This window comes from Thamnophis sirtalis, unplaced genomic scaffold, assembly GCF_051295495.1.
Source record: "Thamnophis sirtalis isolate CommonGarterSnake01/CBP01778 unplaced genomic scaffold, rThaSir2_p1.2 scaffold_4, whole genome shotgun sequence".
In the NCBI taxonomy this organism is placed as follows: Eukaryota; Metazoa; Chordata; class Lepidosauria; order Squamata; family Natricidae; genus Thamnophis; species Thamnophis sirtalis.
In genome coordinates, this window is record NW_028261384.1 from 113,010,364 (window position 1) to 113,027,831 (window position 17,468).

Here is a 17,468-nt window from a genome sequence, read left to right on the forward strand (position 1 = left end):
TAATTTTTTTAATAGAATAGAAAAAGCTACAGTTCACCCATTACTTAGAAAGAGTTTGTGGTACTATGAAAGCATTACTGCTTGTGCTTCAATAATATATGTATTTAATTTTCTAAATATAATGTGCTGAAGTCAGACTAAATTCTAAAAATATGGAATTTATGGTATTTTTGAAGTCACTTAAATTAAAATAAAACCATCTCTTGTGTAATAATTTTCCCCAATTTTACTTTCTAGTTTTATAATGTTATATACTAACAATTTATATCATTTTCATATAGTTAGAATTTCATAGAAATAGCAGACAGTTAAAAAATATATGTCATTATTCCCATAAAAATTAATTCCACAATATTTACACTTAATAATAATATGTAATTCAATTAATAAAAAACAATGGATTTTATTTTGATGGAGCTTAATCTATTACTTTGCAAGACACTGTTTCCCCATGATATTTAATTTTCCCTGCCACATGCAGATTTTTATTTGATACAGTAACTTATTTCCTTTCCAGAGTCTTGGTTAAATATTATCAGCATATCTTGACTATGATATTTGCCGTGAAAATGATCAATGAAAACCTCCAGCTCTTACCTAATGTCACTTTGGGAATTAATATCTATGACAGTTATGGTGGAGAGAACACATATCATGCCTCAATGGAACTTTCCTCCAGTCAGAACCGATTCATTCCCAACTACAAGTGTGGCATCCTGAATAAACTCATATCAGTTGTTGGGACTCTTGATCCTGGAATTTCCTTTGATATGGCAAATATTTTAATTCCATACAAAGTTCCACTGGTGAGATGCGTTAATGATACGTTGTTCACACTTTCCTTTGTATTTTCAGAGAGGGGGGAATTGTACGACCTTAAGATATTTTTAATTTCATGTACATTTCACTATGAAGTATACTTAAGAAAATGTATTTATATATAATAAAGCAATTTGAACTCGTTTAAGAATTTGTTATAATGATAGGGAAATTTCAAAAATTTGGATCTCTGTAGTTTCTCAAGAAAGATGCTCATGTGATGAATATATATATATATATATATATTGTGGAAGTGTGACCTTCCTCCCACACTTGGGCATACCAGGGGTTGTGACTTTAAGTATATACCTCCCACCCTGGCTGGCTGATAAAAGGAGTCGTTCTCTGTAGCTCAAATGGTTAACTCCCTGCCTGGGGAGGCAATAGAGCACAGGTTCGAATCCCAGTAAGGATATGGCTAGCTGATGAGAGCTAAATAGCTTGAAATAGATCTATACTAGTCTTCCTTTATTTATTTATCAGCACAAATAATAACATATATATATATATATATATATTTCTGAATTTTATTTATTTTATTTTCTGACATGAGATTTATATCCATCTTTGATTCAGGTATTCAAAGAGGCATAGGCACTGCCTTCTCCTACTATTGGCCCTTACTTAGTGAGTGGGATACACTATTATGTTTGTCCTTTCCCTCCAATAGCTCTTCGGAGAAAAAAAACCCAGATACTTGAAATGGATTAATAGGAGGACTTTTCTTGGAGCTATAGCACCAGGAAACCCATAAGTAATAGCAGTTCATATAAGTGTGAAATAGGATAAAGCAAAAAGTAGATTGTAAAGTTTCTTTTTTAGAAAGCAGTTAATTTTTTTAAAAAAAACAGAGAGTAAACATTTTAAAAGAGTATAGTTTCTTAACATATAATCCATGTATGTATATAAAGTTGTCATTGTTATTTGGAATTGTATTATTTATTTATCATTTCAATGTTATGCTTTATTTCAGTTTTCCAAGTAGTATGCTGACCAAGGTCTTTTGAACTTGGGCCCAAGAAAAAGTGTTCTAACTAAGCGAGTACATATAATAATAATAAGAGCAAAGCAGGGATTCAGATATTAGTCTCTTTAGTAAAATCAAGTTTAGGGAACAAAATTCAGATAGTCATAGTTTATACATTTGGAAGGAAATAAATGGAACATGTAGTCCAGTTATAGTTTTTTATCCTAAAAAATTCTGTATAAAAATTATGTGAAAAATATGCTGGCATGCTTTAGAGCTTTTAATTACAGAGAATACACATTTTCTTTGTCTTTCTATTTTTTTTAACCTATGTAACTTTTATTTCCATAGTTTCCAAAGGGCTTTTCCCCTTTCTACTACAACATGGCTCCAAGTGAAAACATATTTAATATGGGGATTATTCAACTATTATTGTATTGCAGGTGGACATGGGTTGGGATACTTACGAAAGGCTTTGAGGTATCATTTCAACGCCTAATTGTTTCAATTTTTCCTTTCTATGGCATATGCATTGCCTTCTTGGAACAATTCAGACTTCATTTTGACCAGTTTTTTGATGGTTTGAAATGGCTTGTCAAAAGCTTTCACATTTATGTTAACAGCAAAGCCAATGCTATAATAGTCAGTGATAAGTATCTTCTACATTTAAGATGGTTGTTACGTCTACCTGAAATAGAAATGATTTCTACAAAGCCTAAAGGTAAGGTGTGGATTATGGCTTTCAACGTGGATCTTGCATCATTCTTTTATCAAAAGAGCTGGGATATCCAAGTCCTTCATGGTGCATTGACATTTGCTTACTCAAAGGAAGTTGAGGGATTCCAAATTTTTCTCCAGACAAGACGCCATTTCTCCTCAAAAGAGGATGGTTTTCTCAAAAATGTGTGGGAACAAGCATTTGGCTGTGTATTTCCAAATCCATCTAAGAATGAGAAAAATGATGATGTTTGTACAGGGAACGAGAAATTGGAGAGTCTTCCTGGGGCTTTTTTTGAAATGAAAATGACCAGTCATAGTTACAGTATATACAATGCAGTATATGCTGTGGCACATGCTTTACATAACATGAAGTTGGACCATCAATGTAAGAGAAAGTCAAATGGCAGAAAACACAGTATTCAGGAGACCCAGCCATGGCAGGTAATTTGATGAATAATTAAATAAGTTGCAAAAGAAATTTGAATTGCACTGGTTTTCTATTATCTCACAGCCACTTGACCATAGACAACAGTGATATGCATATGTTGGACAGTCTTTTTTCTTTTATCTGTCCTTTTTTGAATTTTGTAATTTTAATGTTTTTTCATGCTTTGAACATCTTATCTCAATTACTCCCTAGCTGCATTCCTGGTAGGTTATAGATAGTAGGTATATTCTGTCTATGTTGCCTATATCTTTTCCCCCACCCAGATATAAGCAAGAATTATTTACTGCAGAATGTTTTTGTTTAGAATTACAAGAACTGTTTGATCAAGTTAACTTTAAAAACACACTCAGAGAATTTCCAATCAATAAGGGTATGAGTCCAAAATAATAAATACAATGAGAAATTTTTAGTCTTGGGATACATGGTTTAATATTTATTCATCTTTAGATCAGCTTTCCCCAACCTTTGGGCACCAGAGACCAGTTCCATGGAGAGAGGTTTTTCCATGGACTGGAGGGGACATGATTTTTGTGTGCTGACTGCATCCTGCAGATGGGGTTTTGCTTGTATGCGTGGCCCAATTTCTGGCATGCTGTGAACCAGGGCTGGTCCATGGACTTGAGGTTGGGACTCTCTGATTTAGATGAATCAAAGAATATTTGGCAATCCCATCCATACTATATGAGACAAGGATCATGCTTTCAAAAATCCATATTTTAAGCAGCTGTGGAATCAGAGCCTAAAAGATCAATTAAATTAGCACATGAATGAAATGCAAATATATATATATGTTTTTTTATTTGTGCTGATAAATAAATAAAGGGAGACTAGTATAGATCTATTTCAAGCTATTTAGCTCTCATCAGCTAGCCATACCCTTACTGGGATTTGAACCTGGGCTATATGGCATACTAGGCACACTAGGCAGAGATCTTAGCCATTAGGCCACAGGCTCTTATCCGTTATCAGCGAAGCCAGGGTGAAAGGTATCTATTAGATTTTTACAACCCCTGGTAAGCCCCAATTATGGGAGGAAGCTAATTGCTTCCATCATCTGTCAATCGGCTCGTCACAAGAGTATATATATATAAGGCATCTGAAAGGGCATGATATATGTCTAGAAACAATATTTATTATTCTGTTTCTAAGTCACAGTTTTTGCTCATTGTCCTCAGAAACCTAACCATGGTAGACAAGATAAACTAACCAGTCCAAATGGTATTTCTCTTTTTACACACACAAGTAAAAAACAGTCTGAAAATAGAATGAGAGCCAATGTAATACAATTGAAAAGAGATTGTTATAAGAGAATTGTGCAGAGATTAGCCCACAAAAGCAAAAAATATGTATTCAGCAGATTTTTAAAAAACATTTAGAAAAGCAGATTATGCATAAGATCTAGAAAGTGTTCTCAAATGACAAAATTTAACAAACAGATTTTGAAGGCAATAATGTGAAGCCCAACTAGTCTCTTAAACAGTCTCTTGCTGTTTAAAAGGAAAATGTGACACCAAATGTGAGCGAGGAAGAGAAAAGACGTAGAAAAAAGAGGGGGAGAAAAAAAACAAATATAACAATTGTCAACCACACTATTATTCAATCTAAATACCAGACTTGCTCAAACCATAATTGCACTATTTCTCAAAATCCATGTTCACCTATGTGGTCTCAATTTGATTTAAAATGCTTAAAAAATTGTCTTCCTTCATTTCCCATCATTACTGACTGAGTAGAAATGCATGAATTGAGCAATTTTAATACTAAAGATATTGTTGACATCCTGAAAAGTTATTTCAACTCCTTAATTTTGATATTAAACTGGTCTAATTTGCTCTACTAAATTTATCTCTAACAACAATAGAACAAAAGATTCTTAATGTTCTTGAAAACTAATGCAAGCAGATTATTTCTGGCATATTAATATATGTATTTGCTAGGGCTGGGTTACTTTTAATTATTGAAAGTTAGATTTTGGATTAAGGTTGCAAGATATACAGTAGATCCTTGAGGAAGACATTAGCATATTAGAATAGGAGCAGCCTGCCACATATGAAAAATAGTTCAAATAAAAAGATGGAAATGATATCACATATTCCTGTACCATATATAGAACTAAGAGCTTTTGCATATTTTTTCATATTTAGCTACATTTCTTTTTGAAAAGAGTATCATTTAACAACAGTGTTGGAGATGAAATTTCCTTTGACAAGAATAGAAAACTGATTACAGGATTGGAAATGGAGAACTGGGTCACATTCCCCAACCAGTCATTCCATCGAGTGAAAGTTGGGAAGCTAGATCCCAGGGCTGCTGAAGACCAAATGTTCACCATTCACGAGGAAGCCATCACCTGGTCTAGCACTTTCAACCAAGTATGTTCTGAATATGGCTGGTTTTGTTTGAAATGATTGGATATGAAAATAGCTCTATGTTGTTTAATATTTAAAGAGAAATTATCAGTAAGGTAAGAATTGAAAATTTCTGAAAAGCAAGATATCTAACTGATTACATAAAGCAGCAATGTGCTTCCTTTCAACTTCAACTTTCAACTTTAATAAGATTTGTATGCCGCCCACTCCCTTGGGACTCTGGGTGGCTCACAACAAAAGTAATAACATATAAAAAATTAAAAATACAATTATTAAAATTAATATATAATCCATTCAATCAAGTGGGGCTGGATATTAATCAACAGCCCCAGGCCTGCCGGAACAGCCAGGTCTTGGTCACTTTACGGAAGGCCAGGAGAGTGGTAAGGGTCCTGATCTCTGTGGGTAGCTCGTTCCACAAGGCTGCTGCAGCTACAGAGAAGGTCCTCCCTCGGGGAGCCGCCAGCTGGCATTGTCCGGTCGACGGCACCCGGAGGAGGCTCAACCTGTGCGATCTTATCATTGGTCATTGGGAGGTGAATGGCAGGAGGCGGTCTCTCAGGTAACTAGGTCCAATACCATGTAGGGCTTTAAAAGTAACGACTAGCACCTTGAAGCGGGTCCGGAGACCAATGGGGAGCCAGTGCAGCTCGCGGAGGATAGGTGTAACATGGGTATATCTAAGTACACCCATTATCGCTCGCGCAGCTGCATTCTGGAGCAGCTGCAGTCTTTGAACACTCTTCAGGGGCAGCCCCATGTAGAGTGTGTTACAGTAATCCAGTCTTGAGGTGACGAGGGCATGAGTGACCATTCAAAGTGCCTCCCGGTCCAGATAGGGCCGCAACTGGTGCACCAGGTGAACCTGGGCAAAGGCCCCCCTGGTCACAGCTGACAAATGGTGTTCTAACGTCAGCTGTGGATCCAGGAGGACACCCAAATTGCGGGCCCTCTCCGAGGGGTGTATAACTTCACCCCCCAGGCTAAGAGGTGGAATGTCTGGACCATCCTTGGGAGGCAACATCAATAGCCACTCGGTCTTGTCTGGATTGAGTGCAAGCTTGTTTGCTCCCATCCAGACCCTGACAGCCTCCAGGCACTGGCACATCACTTCAACTGCTTCGCTGAGTTGGCACGGGGTGGACAGATACAATTGAGTATCGTCTGCATATTAATGATATTTAATCCCATGCTGGCGTATGATCTCACCCAGTGGCTTCATGTAGATATTGAATAGGAGGGGGGACAGGACCGAACCCTGCAGCACCCCATATATGAGGGGCCTAGGGGTCGATCTCTGTCCCCCAACCAACACTGACTGCGACCTGTCCGAGAGGTAGAAAGAGAACCACCTTAAGACGGTGCCTCCCACTCCCACCTCTCGTAACCGTCGCAGAAGGATATCATGGTCGATGGTATCAAAGGCCACTGAGAGGTCAAGAAGCACTAGGATAGAGGAATGTCCTCTATCCCTGGCCCGCCAGAGATCATCGATCAGCGCGACCAAAGCAGTTTCGGTGCCGTAACCAGGCCTGAAACCCGACTGAAAGGGATCCAGATAATCTGTTTCATCCAAGGTCTGTCGGAGTTGAAAGGCCACCACCTTCTCGACAATCTTCCCCACGAAGGGAAGGTTGGAGACTGGGCGATAGTTGTTCAAAATGGCTGGATCCAACAGTATGTGCTATCAAGCTTAAAAAAAACAAAGAATATGTATGAAGTTTTCACACCTACATTATTGTAGAGAAGCCATTTTGGTGAAAACAGTTAAGACAGAAGTCAAGAGTCCTATTTGAGAAATGAAGCCAATGGGTGATGTTGGATCAGTAACTTTACAGTATGCGTATATTACCAAGTATACTAAGATTTTTGTTATCATGACCTATTTGTGAGGCAAAACAGAACATCGTAGTGCAACAATTTTTGAACCAAGCTACCACAAAAGAGGTAAGTTACAGAACATGTGCAAAACCTGGGAACCATGTGTCCAGAGCAATTGAAATTTGGGGAAGTTGTGGCAGCTTTGGTCCTACTGGCTGCTGCTATATTGCTGAATTACTGCTGCATTCACATGATCCTCATCTTCAAATGTTCAGTGACACTTTCCCAGCCAGTTTCACAATTAGTCATTCCTTTCATAGCCCAGCAGCAGCCACTTACTTGCCTGCTGGGAAGGGAATGAAAGGGGAGGGGAGGGGAAGGAGGGAGGGAGATTTTTGGTGTTCCCTGCCAGTTTCCACACAGAAAAAGCAATCACTCCCACTGCTTTCTGCCCTTTGATGCCCTTTTTGTGGTCATTCTTTGACCACAGAAATGGTCAATGAAATATATCTGAAATGAAATTAAATATATCTGAATAATGACTCAATGGGCTACTGGCTGTCTAATTCTTGTTTTGTTTTATATAAAATTTTTGCATTGTCCAACAATAAGAGTATATTTGCTTCAGTGTCTTCAAAAAGTTTTCACTGTTTCTGGAGTTCTGTTGAAATACTTTCACCTTTGGAAAATAGTCTTATGTAATATAATCTATCTTCCAATTTGGAATACATAAGAATACCTTTAAAACTGGTAAAATATAAAAAGGTATTCAATATTCAGTAGTTTTGATGATGAAGTTGATGGGGGAGAATCCCAGATCCTTACGATTTGCATTCTTTATTTGCAAAATATTGGTCAACCATGATTTTCCTTTTTTGTTTCACAATCCATGACTAACTTTTCTTTTTTTCATTTATTGGGCAGACCCTACCCATTTCAGTGTGTACTGACAGCTGCCCCCCTGGTTATTTCAAGAGAAAGCAGGAGGAGAAACCATTCTGCTGCTATGATTGCCTTCGATGTCCCAAAGAGAAAATGTCAAGCGAGAAGGGTAAGAGACCTTGTGAACCAAATTGACTGATAGTTCCGCAGATCCCCCTGGACAGATCCATGAGCAAATAATTATGGCATCTGACTTATTTTCTTTATTGGTTAATAGATTTCAAACCTTTCAATAAAGAAGGATTTCTCAACACATTGAAAGGAAGAATTCTGACATAGTTAAGGGTTTTAAAAGATCTTAAATGCAATGATTGATCACAAAGTTGCATTTTCATTATCATTACTGTTATAACTGTGAACAATTGTTAAAGTTGGCAGTCACTAAAAAAGGTTTACATGTGGCCCCTTTTCTCCATTTCCCCTCTCTTTGGAATGCTTATCCAAGTGCAAAATAAAGACATACACAAGGACTCTCCATTGGTCTGCATATATTCCCCAAAATGTTACATAAATTTCCCCAATGTAATGCACAGATTATAAATAAACAACTTGAAATGAAGGCATGAATAATCCATTAACATAGAATTCCCATATAACCATGTGTTGCCTTATGTACCAAACACAATAATAGAAAGTCAGATGGATATCAGAGCCAGTCTTGTTTCCAAAAACAAACAATGTAGTCATTCTAAGAGTACTATCAATATATAACAAATATATAAATATATAAATGTATATATTTAATTTTTAGACATGGCTGACTGTTCAAAGTGCCCAGAAGATCAATATCCAAGTAAGATCCAAAATTCATGTCTTCCAAAGAAAGTGTCTTTTTTGTCCTATGAAGAACCAATGGGAATTGCTTTAGTCACTCTCGTACTTTTTCTCTCTGTATGCACACTTATGGTGCTGGCAATATTTTTGAAGTATCACCATACTCCAATAATCAAGGCTAATAATCGAAATCTCTCCTATGTTTTACTCATCTCCCTCCTTCTCTGCTTCCTTTGTTCACTTCAGTTCATGGTTGCACCTGGTAATATAATATGTCTATTTCGACAAATTAGCTTTGGCATAATCTTCTCAGTAGCCGTGTCTTCTGTACTGGCAAAAACCATCACTGTGATTTTAGCTTTCATGGCCAACAAGCCAGGATCCAGGATGAGGAAATGGGTGGGAAGAGGACTAGCCACCTCCATTGTTCTTTCTGGTTCTCTGATTCAAGTAGCCATCTGCATTATATGGCTCTTCATATTTCCTCCTTTCCTTGACACTGACACTCATTCAGAAATTGAGGAAATCATACTCCAGTGCAATGAAGGTTCAGTTATTATGTTCTACTGTGTCCTAAGCTACATGGGCTTTCTGGCAGCTGCCAGTTTCACAGTAGCATTTTTCTCCAGAAATCTTCCCAGTAGTTTCAATGAGGCCAAATGTCTCACTTTCAGCATGGTGATATTTTGCAGTGTGTGGCTCTCCTTTGTTCCATCCTACCTGAGCACCAAAGGCAAATACATGGTGGCTGTGGAGGTTTTCTCCATTTTGGCTTCCAGTGCAGGGTTGCTTGTCTGCATATATTTCCCCAAATGTTACATAATTATTGTTAGGCCAGAGTTGAACAACAAAGAAGAATTAATAAAGAGGAGATAATAAGAAACAAAAAATATTTTCCTTTATTTTTTACAGATGATAATGAGATAGATAGACAGTCACAGTGAGATAGATAGATGATAGATAGATAGATGGATGGATGGATGGATGGATGGATGGATGGATGGATGGATGGATGGATGGATGGATAGATAGATAGATAGATAGATAGATAGATAGATAGATAGATAGATAGATAGGAGAGAGGGGGGAGGGAGAGGGAGAGAGATATGTAGCTTGGATTATGAACAAAATTGGATTGGATTCACATTACTTAAAAATCAAGATTGAATCCCAAAGAATCCCGGTCCTTCCGACGTGTCCTAAAAAGTTGGCTTTTCCAGCAAGCCAGCCTGGCCTGAACAAAACAAAAGAAATTATTGATTACTGTTAATTTTAATTTTAATTCTTTTAAAGAAATGTCATTGTCAATTTTAATTGGGTTTGGGATATCTTATTTAATTTCTTTTTAACTTTTGTATTATGTGTTTCTTTTAATGTTGTACGCCGCCCTGAGTCCTTGGGAGAAGGGCGGCATATAAATCAAATAAACCTAAACCGAATAAATCTAAAAGGAAAAAAAAGTTGTTTGTAGTCTATAATGGGATGATATGATAATGCCTGTATATGTATCATCAAAATATGACAATTATGCATATACCAACATACATGCACATATATGACACAAAGAAATATCTCAATCTAGTCTGAATGTATACATGTACAACGGAAAAAAATTACTGTGAATTTACAAGACGGAAGGAACAAAGCTGTTACAGAATATAGCAGTTCTGCTATAAATACTTTGAAACCTTCTCCCAGAGGGGAGCAACAGAAAAAGATCATAGAATGGGTGTGTGGGGTCTCTAACAATATTTCAAGCTCTAAGCACCTAGTGCTTATAAGCAGTATTCTGAGTAACAGGAAATGAACTTCCTATAGTCTTCTCAGCTGTCCAAACCAGTATTTATATGGACCTTCTATCTGAGGCACTGCTACCACCAAACCAAACAATAATGCCGTTTGTTAAAATGCTCTCAGTCATGCCTCTGTAAAAAGTCACCAAGACAGAAGGAGAAATATATGCTCTCCTCATCTGATGCAGCAAATGAAAATGCTGGTTTTCATGCTTCATTAAAGATAATGTATGAAAAAAACAAGTCAAGATTGATCACCTCCATAATTGCAAGCTTGATACAAAGTGGAATATGACTATGCAGGCTCTTTCTAAAATCAACAATGATCTCCTTTGTTTTGTTAACATTTAAAACTAGGTTATTTTTATTGCACCAGTCCACCAGAAACGGTGATAGGACTTGAATAACTTAACAACCAGTTCTCTGACTGGGTAGGAATATATCTATCCAGTCATGTGACTGGGTTGGTGACATCACTCATCACACCCAGCTCTGCCTCCCAGCCACTCGCTTCAAAGGCAGAGATAGGATTCAGCTGGTTGGGACTAATCCCACCACTGGCTTCCTCCTGCCCTCCCCTACCTTTCAGGCTGTTTTTGGCCATTTTTGTGGCCATCTTCAGGGGATTTGGGGGGGCATTTTCAGGCAATGTTTCAGACCATTTTCAGGCCACTTTTTCGACCATTTTCAGGCCATTTTTGGCTTGAAAGACAGCCTGGAAAATGGCCTGGAAAACAACCCCAAAAATGAATGGGACCAGCCAGTAGTGGCATTTGCCAATTTGTTACACGGAATCTTAACTACCAGTTCACCCAAATTAGTGTAAACCAGAAACAGCCCACCTATGACCAGAGCCTTCACCTCCTCCTTATAAGAATCTTCATTGTCATTCCCAATAAGCCCTACCATTGCCATGTCATCTGCATACTTCTGTAGCAGACTTACCACAACAGTTACACATCCCAGTGGGAAATCGGTACTCAAATAGATGGAATTGGAAACTTTCCTTCTAACCTGCAAAAACTGTGGCCTATCAGTAAGGAAATCAAGTATCCAGTTACATAAAATACTATTAAAACCTAATAGACCCAGTTTGTTCACCCAATGCTGAGGAATAATTGTGTTCAATGCCAAACTAAAATCAACAACAGCATTTGCACATGAGCATTCATCACCTCCAGTTGTGTCAAATTAAGATGAAACATATAAGAAAGTGAACCATCTATAGAGCAGTTATTATAAAGAAATAATAAACAATTAAGTGATAAATTATAAACAAATAAATCAATTCATGTCATGCGAAAGCTTGAACATGCTTGACATGCTTTATAAATGGGTACAATGAAAATAGCAACATAGGAACAAATGATAAATTCTTTAAATAATATTAACTTTGTTAGCTCTTAGATTGAGAGAATTTTGGTGCAAAAAGAATGAAAAAATCTTAAAGCAAAATGGGGTTTCCCTCCCTAAATTGGCATGTGGCCATTTCCAGAGGTTTGGCCTTTGAGTTTGCATAGTGGGGGTGCGAACTCCCACTATGTAGTAGTCCTCAGATGTCTGCCCATCAGCAGCTCTGCTGAACTTTTATTTGCAGTGGGGCACAGAGTGGAATGCTGTCCCAAGAGATAGGCTGCCACCTTGTCCAGCCATCCCTCTTGGTCCATCCACCACCTTGGTTGAGCAAACAGCCCATTCAGCCCGGCCATTGCAAGCAGGATGGTATAGGACAGTAAGGGCATGGTGGATCCCTAGGCCAGCTAGGAACCCCTGGAACCCTGCAGCCGTAAACTGGGGTCCATTATTTGACCCAGTCAACCCATGAGTTTGAATAGTCACCACAGACCCCAGATAGTGGTCTTGGTAGTGGTGGACTGCATAAGAAGAAATTCTACACACTTAGAATAAGCGTCCACCACCACCAGGAAGCTTTGGCTATGGAAAGGTTCTGTGAAATCCACATGCAGCCTGGACCAGGGACCTCTAGGCAGTTTCTGACTGGTGCAGCAGGGGCAGGCAGGTCGAGATTCCTGGCAGGGGAGGCAGCTAGCTACCCATGTCGTGATAGCCTCATCCATCTTGGGCTACCAAACATAGTTTTGGCTGAGGGCCTTCATGCGAGCTATGCCTCGGTGGCCCAAATGGAGGCGGTCAAGCACCTGGGCTCACAGGCTGGGAGGAATCACCACCCTATCCCCCCAGAGGAGGTACCTGCCCTGGAGCAAGAGTTCCAGTTGCCACAGCTTGTAAGGGCAGAACTTGTCTGAGACCTTTCCTAAGGGCCACCGCCTGTATACCCAGTTAATGACTTGGGAGAGGAGGGTCAGCCTTGGAATGATGGGTGACATCCATAGCAGATGTTGGTAGGTCAAGGTCTTCAACTGACAAGACCTTGAGGCCTGGGGGTGGGTCAGGGCCATCTGAAGGGAGGGGGCAGCAGCTGAGGGCATCAGCATGCCACAGCTGCTTTCCAGGCTATATTGCAAGGAGTACTGGTAAACCACCATAAATTCAGTTCACTGAGACATGTACGGTGACAAGATGGGAGGGGTGGGGCAATCACTGGCAGAAGCCCAAGGAGAGGATTGTGGTTGGTAAACAAGGTGAAGTGGCAGCTGTACAGATATTCATGGAACCTTTTGATCACAGATACTGCTGCCAGAGATTCCTTGTTGATCTGGCTGTAGTTTCTCTCCATTGCAGTGGCGGTGGGAGACTAGCATATGCCAGCTTGTAGGAAAGCCGCAAGCTGGCATACTCCACATGGATCAAAGGGGGTGGGAACCTAACATATGCCAGCTGGTGACTTCCATGAGGGAAGGCCTTCAGAACTTCCCTTGCAAAAGCTGTCAGCTGGCATATGTCACGTGGCCGAAAGGGGGTGGGTGGCAGCAGCGGCAGGAGGCTAGCATACGCCTGCTCATGGCTGAAAGTGGGTGGGCGGTGGTGGCTCCAGGAGGCTAGCATATGCCAACTCATGGCTTTCACGAGGGAAGGCCTTAAAAGGAGGTAAGCGGCGGTGGCGGCAGGAGGCTAGAGTACGCCATCTTGTGGATGGAAGGGGGTGGCAGTGACGGTGACGCGACATGTCCGAAAGGAGGTTTCCTGCTTCCCCCTCCATTCCCCAGCCTCGCCTGTGGCGGGCCTAGCTGGCCCGGTTGCCCTTTGTCCCTTCAGTCCAGCTTACCTGCTGTCTTGTCGCCTGCCTGCTCCCTGCTGCATCTAACGCATCGGAGAGCTGCTGATTCTGCCTGCTGGTAAGTGACCCATTATTTTTTATGCTTTTAATGTTTTTTTAAAGAATATTTTATTTTTTGTGTATAGAATTTTTAAAAATCATTTTATTTAAAAGTGTTTAGTATAGAATTTTTTAAAAATGGTTTATTTTAGTTTAATGTTGATAGAATCTTTTTTTAAATTGTCTTAGACTATTTAAAAAAAGATTCTATCACCAATAAATTAAAATAAACCATTTTAAAAAATTCTATACTTGATAGTTTTAAATGTATTGTGTATATAATTTTTTTAATCGTTTTATTTCAAAGTATTGAGTACAGAGTTTTTTAAAATGGTTTATTTTAATTTATTGTGTGTAGAATATGTTTAACTGGTTTTCTTTTAAATTATTGGGTATGGAATACTTTAAAATGGTTTTATTTTAAATTATTGTGTATAGAATATTTTTAAGTGGTTTTTAAGGATTTTTTTTATTATTTATAGAAAATATTTTTAGGGAATTTTTATTTATTTACTGTTTATAGAGTATATTTATTACAAGAAATGTTATTCCTTTTTGCAAATGTTTTATTTGTGATGCAATATTTTGCTTTTAAGTTTGCAAGTTGGTGCATGGTTTTTGTGTCTCAAAGTGGCTGCTTTTCTACAGCCCGGGCAGGTTGGTGCAAGGCAGCTTTGGCAGATTTTGTGTGTTTCTGTGTGATACCTCGTTGTTTAGGTAATTGTGAGATGATTGCTGGTTCTGTGAGCTTCCTGGCATTGTCCTTTATAATTTCCCACAATGTCTTGATGGTTTTTATTCCAGTGGCTTTGTCTTTCCTGTCCTTAAGGTTAGGGGGGAAAGACTGGTTTCGTCTGCAGTCTTTTGGGGAGAAATTGTTATTTTTTGGTGTTTTCCTGGCACTGTCATAGTTTGTGCATGTGGGTGTGTAATGTCCCACATTTATCTACACATTAATAATGATCAAGTACTAATAATATTTCGTTATACATTTTAGTGACTTTTCCCTACATAATTGGTGTTTTCTTTCATACTTTTAGATTTCTAATTTCTGTTTCTGTTAGTTAGCAATTGATAAAACAAATCTCATGTGAAAAAGTATTCGAAGCCTTCTTGATTTTAATTGTCAATTTAGTCACTCCTGCACATACTAATATTTATTCATTTTCATATCTTTGTTTTTCCACTGTTTTGCAAACACAATTCCAGTAGCTGTTAACATGTGTAAAATTAAATATGTATTGTATTCCCTTTGGAATGCCCAACCAAATATTACTGGTTTTAAATCCATATCTTGCTTTACCATTGCTTCTTACCATGACACCACTAACTCTTGAATAGCTACATGGTCTGTCCTAAGTACTGAACCTAATTCATACATTCCTGTTTTTTGAACTGAGAAATAAATTTCAGAAAAAGAAATCTGTATTGCTCTGTGAATCTACCTATGACATTCATTCTTGATCTAACTTCTTAGATGAAAAACTATATCTTTCCTGTTTGTTGGTGGGACATCCTTCCTGAAAAGACTGTACATTGTTGGGTGAAAACAGAGGTCCCTTCTGTTACCTGTTGTAGTCCTCAGTTTACAACCACAATCAAGTCCAATATTGTTTTATTTCTTCTACAGTTAGTATTATTTAACAGGATGAAGAAGCAACAGAGTATGACTATTAGGACAGTTATCTTTCCTTTGTAAGTAGCTGTTTTACTGCTTTGTGTGCTTGTTTCATTGTTAATATAGCAGTGCAAGCAATTAAAATCTTCCTTTCTGTATCTCTTTGTGCAGGCCATTCAGTGGAGCAAGGTGGTCAGTGGGTGACTTCAGCAGACAAAAGGACAGTCATCTTCCTTTTCTATTATTTTGTGTGCTGATTTCATCCTAATGCAGTGCATGAAATGAAAGAGTTCATTTCTGTGTCTCTTCTTTGTGCAGGCCATTCATTTGAGTCAGTGATATTGAAGACTGGCAAGGACAGTCATCTTCCTTCTGTAAGTAGCTATTTTATTGTTTTGTGTACTTATTTTAATCCTTTTTAAGTAGTAAGTACACAAAATAAAACATTTCCTTTTTTATATCTTCTTTTTGTAGATCATTCATTGGGGTAAAGAATTAATTGACATCGTCTTGGCCACTCCCATGCAGTCACATGACTGTTAAGCCATTCCCATCTGATCACATGACTGTCAAGCCACTCCCACCCAGTCACATGGCCATCAGGTTCCCAAAAATTTTGAAACCCACCACTGCCCCCAATCCATATGGGAAGGTGTCACATGTTAACATCAGTGGCAGCCGGTCACTATATTATACTAGGACAGCTGCTAGTATGGATTTGACAGCTGTGAGCACATGTACTTCATTCAGGCCCCAGTGCCAAGGAGCTGCTCTATCAAGCAATCAATGGAGCGGCTTGACTAGTGATGCCTTGTGGGAAGTAAACATTTGAAAGGCCAAGGAACGCCTGCAATTCTGCCTTGGAAGTGGAGGTGGGGACATTCTACACAGCCTTGAGTTTTTCATGAGTGGGGTGGAGACCTTGGGTGTCAATGAGGAAGCCCAAGAATTCCATCTGGGACATTCCTATGTAGCATTTGCTGCACTTCAATTTCAATCTTGCATGCCTAAAGCAGGATAGGATGTTCCTTAAAATTTCAATGAGTTCTGATCGACTGCCAGCAGCAATCAGAACATCATTGAAATAAGGAACGACTCCGGGAAGGTGTTGGAGCAAGTGCTCCATGAGGCTCTGAAAAAGGCCTGGAGCCACGGAAATGCTGGATTGCAAATGGCAGCAGTGGAAAGCTTCCCGGTGGGTGACAATGGTCTGGGTGGCTTTGGCCTCATCATCCACTGGGAGCTGCTGGTAGGCCTGGACCATATCCAGTTTTGTCAATAAGTAGTCCTGCCCCAAAGAGTGAAGCAAGTGCTGCACAACCAGAACTGGATATGGGTTTGCCTGGAGACCTTGTTTATGTTCAACTTATAGTTGGCACAAATCCTTTCGGCCTTATGGGGACCACAACTGGAGTGGTCGATGGGCTCCAGGACTCCTTAAGCCTAATGGCGGTCGAGGTTGAGACTGATGGGAGAGCTCTTGTATTTACTAAGGACCCATCAAAGACATTGGCAAACTCCCTGATGATATCTTTGCTGGCAAGTTGGCTCGGCGAATGTGCCACAGGTGGCCCTTCTTCTGGAAGTGGCAATAGACAAATTTTTTAAAAGGCCAATCTGCGTGGGAATGATTTCCCCTGCAGCTGAGGCAGCCGCTCTGAGAGGGTGTTGGTTGACCAGCTGGTCGCTTACTTGACAGTGACCACAGGAGATCCACCTGGACTTCTTCCACAGGGAATGGCTCCTCTAGCAGGGTGATTTCATCAATGAGGCAAGTTTTAGGTGAAGAATTGTAGCACTGCTGGCACTTTTGGAGCTCATCTGTGGACTGTTCGGACATTTCACCTACCTTGGCCTTGTCCATGGCTGCTTGCAATGTCACCTCCAAGCATGCCAGAAGGCACCACTTCAAATGTCCCTCACTCTGCAGATGAATTGATCCATCAGGGAGTCATCTAA

At 39.3% G+C, this 17,468-nt stretch overlaps 1 protein-coding gene across 1 annotated transcript; it reads left to right on the plus strand.

The window, feature by feature from the left end:
- Nucleotides 1–569: 569 nt before the first annotated feature.
- LOC106545707 (vomeronasal type-2 receptor 26-like) lies at nucleotides 570–16,052 on the plus strand. The gene is made up of 3 exons (XM_087714613.1): nucleotides 570–806; nucleotides 2,138–2,947; nucleotides 15,984–16,052. Exons 1-3 carry the CDS (start codon nucleotides 570–572, stop codon nucleotides 16,050–16,052), a joined length of 1,116 nt encoding a protein of 371 aa, XP_087570739.1.
- The last annotated feature ends 1,416 nt before the right edge of the window (nucleotides 16,053–17,468 follow it).